Here is a 5,000-nt window from a genome sequence, read left to right as displayed (position 1 = left end):
ACACACTCACACACACACACAGACAGAACTCAGATGAACTCTAATAACCTCTGCTACAGTTTGATGTAATTTATTTTGAAATATGAAACAAACAGAAACACGTTACAGTTATAGATTTATTTATTGATCATCGTGCTCATACTGAAATAATACTGATCATGTTTATATTTCTTTCATTTAAATAAAACTATGAATTCATAAATAAAGTCTGATGATAATTATAATACTGACAGTTTGAACTCACAGTGTTCAGTTTGTGTGCATCAATCAATCAAAGTGATCAGCTGAGATCAATAACCTGATTATTATTATTCTCTAAATTATTTATTATGTTAAAAATAAAAGTTTCACTCAGTCATGTGACCAGAGGACAGGAAATGACATCACTCTCCTGGGCGGGGCTTCCGTCTAGCCACATGTTTGGACGTAGTTTGATGGGAAGAAGCCTTTGTTACCATGGAGAACTCCCTCACACCAGCCGTCGTCATGGTGATGTGTCAGGTAGATGATGTCACCTTCAGTGAGTGACAGGTCATCAGGCTTGGACGCCGTGTAGTCGTACAGCGCCACCACTGGACACAAAGAGAACTGCAGTGAGGACAGGCAACCAGCAACCGGCAACCAGTAACCAGCAACCGGGAACCGGGAACCAACCCTAACCCTAGTACTAGTACTACTACTACTACTATCAATAGTGCTACTACTACTACTACTACTACTACTACTAGTATTAGTATCAGTAGTAGTAGTAGTAGTAGTACTTGAGCCTGGATGACCTGACAGTAACAACGTCGGTTGCAGGAAGCAGATGGATCTGCAGTTTTGGGATCGGATGCTTCCTGGTATTAGAGAGAGGCAGAGAGAAGACTGTAAAGAGCCGTGGGAAAACCTTTGACTGCAACTTGAAGGATGCTGCTTCAATCAGAGCAACAAACCAAGACCTGGAGGGGAGACTAACAACAAGTCAAACCCTGGATAGACCAGCACGCCATCCTGACCAGGACTTTGGGGGCATTGCTGCTGTAAGAATTTTCGCTGTCCACAGTTGATTGGAGAGGAAGATCAGCTGTCACCTCCGCAGGTGGTTGGGGCTACCGAGAAGCCGGAAACTAAAACAAGATGAAACAGCCTAAGCGAGGAGGTGATGCAGTGCAGGGAGTCAAGCAACCTGAGGGTCTTTCAAGCGGGCATTGAGGTGAGGACCAGAAGGAAGTGGACCAGGCAGAATCCTGACTGCATCACAAAGCGCTGGTGGGATCTGTGGCAGCACAACCTGAGCAGCTGAGGTAAGGTCATAGCTGGAGCCATCGTCACAACCATGGACCGAGTCAAACACCAGGGACCGAGTCAAACACCAACGACCAAGTCAAACACCACCGACGGAGTCAAACACCACCGACCGAGTCAAACACCACGGACCGAGTCAAACACCAGGGACCGAGTCAAACACCACCGACCGAGTCAAACACCACCGACCGAGTCAAACACCAACGACCGAGTCAAACACCAACGACCGAGTCAAACACCAACGACCGAGTCAAACACCACGGACCGAGTCAAACACCAGGGACCGAGTCAAACACCAGGGACCGAGTCAAACACCAGGGGCCGAGTCGAACACCATCGACCGAGTCAAACACCACGGACCGAGTCAAACACCAGGGACAGAGTCAAACACCACGGACCACCACAGTGCAATATCATATTCGTGAGAGCAGGCGAACAACCCAACTCCAAACCGACTGGAAGCTGAGGGTGGACCTGGGAAAGCAACTGAAGTTCCTAGAGAACATGGTGGAACCCACCCTTAGCCCAGACACTGTGCTGGCTTCAGATACACCAAAGCAGGTGGTCATGCTGGAGCTGCTGGGCCTGGGAGGACCGGATCGAGGACCGGATGGAGGGGCTCCTGGGCCTGACTGAGGCACAGGAAAGGAAAGCCATCAGAGGCAGCAGAGAGAGCAGTGGATGGAGCGCCTTGGTGTCCCTGGTTGGATTCCAGTAAGGGAGCCATGCTGCAGGTCATTCCCCGCTCGCTGCTTCCTGTCCGCCTCGATGTCACCGACCATCAAAATAAAGGCAAAAAACCCAAAAACAGATCTTAAGAAAAGATCAGGAGGGGCAAACTGTGAATGCTTCTGGGATGAAACACACTGTCAATCAATCAATCTTTATTTGTATAGCGCCAAATCACAACAAAGTTATCTCAAGGCACTTTACACATAGAGCAGGTTCTAAACCGAACTCTTCAGGTTTTGTGACCTCAGGTATCACTGACGATGGGCCCAATACATGTGTTAGGCAACTACCTAGTAGCAGTAGCAGTAGTACTTGGTAGTAGTAGTAGTAGTAGCAGTAGTACTTGGTAGTAGTAGTAGTAGTAGTAGTACTTGGTAGTAGCAGTAGTAGTAGTAGTACTTGGTAGTAGCAGTAGTAGTAGTAGTACTTGGTAGTAGTAGTAGTAGTACTTGGTAGTAGTAGTAGCAGTACTTATACCTTTCTCCAGGTAGTGGGGGGGGGCGTCTAGGTCATAGTCCACGGGTGGAGGGAGGGGCGGCATGATGTCATCAAAGCCACCTTCATCGTCCAATAGGAGAGGAGGGGGCGGGACCAGGATCTCCAGGTCTAACAGAACAGTAACTGTGAGTGACAGCTGGGATAGTCCAATCAGACGTTAGTAGGCGGGGCTTCAACCGGGACCTCACAGTTATACTAAGAGTAAAGTACTAGTATGATAGTACTACTATCTATACTATAGTACTACAGAATTATAGTGGTACTATCATAGTACTACTATCTATACTATAGTACTACAGTATTATAGTGGTACTATCATAGTACTACTATCTATACTATAGTACTACAGTATTATAGTGGTACTATGATAGTACTACTATCTATACTATAGTACTACAGTATTATAGTGGTACTATGATAGTACTACTATCTATACTATAGCACTACAGTATTATAGAAGTACTATCATAGTACTACTATCTATACTATAGCACTACAGTATTATAGAAGTACTATGATAGTACTACTATCTATACTATAGTACTACAGTATTATAGAAGTACTATGATAGTACTACTATAGTACTATCATAGTACTACTATAGTACAATAAAACACAGAAAAGTACTTATATTAAAGTTTACTGCAGCCAGTATCTGCTTTCTTACCCAGGTGTTCGAGGCGAGCAGGTAAGCAGAGCCGAGGTGAAGAAGAGGAGGAGCGGAGCAGGAGGAAGGAGGAGGGGGAGGAGGGGGAGGAAGGGGAGGAGGGGGGAGGAAGAGGAGGAGCTTTGGGGGGAGGATAGGAAGGAGGAGGAGGGATCATCACTGCCAGACAGACAGAGAGGAGCGGAGTCAGAAACATCAGAGCTGCGATCCTCTGTCTGCATAAACAGTCTGTGGAACCTCATAGAACCCTAAAGGTTCTCCTGGATCCTCCCACACTGACTGATAGAACCCTAAAGGTTCTCCTGGATCCTCCCACACTGACTGATAGAACCCTAAAGGTTCTCCTGGATCCTCCCACACTGACTGATAGAACCCTAAAGGTTCTCCTGGATCCTCCCACACTGACTGATAGAACAGGGTTGGTTCTGGTCCGGTTCTCCTGGAACCTCCCCAAGAACCTGCCATCGTCCTGAAGGACTCTAAACAAAGACTACTAGAACTTTCTCAAGGACCTTTAGAACGTTACAAGGAACTGTGGAAAATGGTAAATGGTAAATGGACTGTACTTATATAGCGCCTTTCTAGTCTGTGCGACCACTCAAAGCGCTTTACATGACAATCATTCACCCTTTCACACACATTCATACACTGATGGCAGGGGCTACCACGCAGGGTGCCAACCTGCTCATCAGAGGGATCTAACCATTCATTCACACTCACACACCGTTGGCACAGCAACGGGAGCAATTTGGGGTTAAGTGTCTTGCCCAAGGACACATCGACATGTGGACTGGAGGAGCCGGGAATCGAACCACCAATCTTCCAATTGGAGGACGACCGCTCTACCTCCTGCCCACAGACGCCCACCCAAGAACCTCCCCAAGGACCCCTGGAACTCAGTAAAGGAACCTAAGAACACACTCAAGGACTTATGGAACATCCTTAATACATTAAAGGATCATTAGAACCTATTAGAACCTCCTCAAGAACCTCTAACAAACTCTCTGTTTCCTCTTACAGACCCTTACAACTGCTCTTCTGTTTCTATTGGACAGCAGCGCCCTGCATCGGCTTACGTGATTGGACAGCGGGCAGGAAGAGTGAGCGCGTGTAGCGGCAGCGGGAGGCGGGGCCAGAGCGGACCCTCAGAGAGTGAGAGCGAGCAGGGGGGGGCGAGCGGCGGCGGCGGCTCCTCCGGGAGGAGACGGTCACTGAAGAGAAACACCACAGAAGAAGAAGCTGAGAGGAACACGTTTGACACCAAAGAAGAAGAAGAAGAAGGTTTCGGTACCGTCTACTTCCTGGGGGGGAGGGGGGGGCGGGGCCGGCAGCTCTGAGCCGTCATTGGTCGGCGGAGGGAAGCCGTCATCATCAGAGGGAGGAGGGGGGGGAGGAGGGAGGACGTTCTCCTCCACCACTGAGGAGACAGAGGAGAGGTGATGTCATCATGATGTCACTCAGGTGTAATTAATCAGGTGTAATTAATCAGTTAACCAATTAACCTGTCTCGAGGAGCGGGGGGGGCAGCGGGTCAGTGGGCGAAGCCTCTGGTGGGGGAGGGGGAGGGGGAGGGGGCGGGGGCACAATACCCCCAGATAGGTCAGGAGGAGGGGGCGGGGCCATGATGTCCATCAGGGCAGGAGGAGGAGGAGGGGGCGGGGCTTCGTCCTGCAGGGGGTTGATGATGTCACACTCAGGTGGAGCCTGCCAGGTGGAGGGGATGGATGGGGGGGCCACAGGGGTCCCAAAACTGGAGCTGAGAGAAGACGAAGAAGAAAAGTCTCTGACTTCACAACAATGAGTGATGTAGTATTAC

The 5,000-nt window shown here is 48.9% G+C and overlaps 1 protein-coding gene across 1 annotated transcript in view; it reads right to left on the bottom strand.

Moving 5' to 3' along the window:
• Nucleotides 1-64: 64 nt before the first annotated feature.
• abi3a (ABI family, member 3a) overlaps nucleotides 65-5,000 on the bottom strand; it is a 12,579-nt gene continuing 7,643 nt past the window's right edge. Inside the window, exons 7-12 of the mRNA XM_053338124.1 lie at nucleotides 4,687-4,940; nucleotides 4,476-4,601; nucleotides 4,261-4,395; nucleotides 3,185-3,343; nucleotides 2,497-2,625; nucleotides 65-572 (exon numbers count right to left, since the gene is read on the bottom strand). Of these exons, the coding sequence (XP_053194099.1) occupies nucleotides 409-572; nucleotides 2,497-2,625; nucleotides 3,185-3,343; nucleotides 4,261-4,395; nucleotides 4,476-4,601; nucleotides 4,687-4,940 (967 nt within the window). The 3' untranslated portion in view covers nucleotides 65-408. The remainder of the gene's footprint in view (nucleotides 573-2,496; nucleotides 2,626-3,184; nucleotides 3,344-4,260; nucleotides 4,396-4,475; nucleotides 4,602-4,686; nucleotides 4,941-5,000) is intronic.

Source organism: Scomber japonicus, chromosome 18 (assembly GCF_027409825.1).
Source record: "Scomber japonicus isolate fScoJap1 chromosome 18, fScoJap1.pri, whole genome shotgun sequence".
NCBI lineage: Eukaryota > Metazoa > Chordata > Actinopteri > Scombriformes > Scombridae > Scomber > Scomber japonicus.
This window is presented reverse-complemented; position numbering and strand designations above follow the sequence as displayed.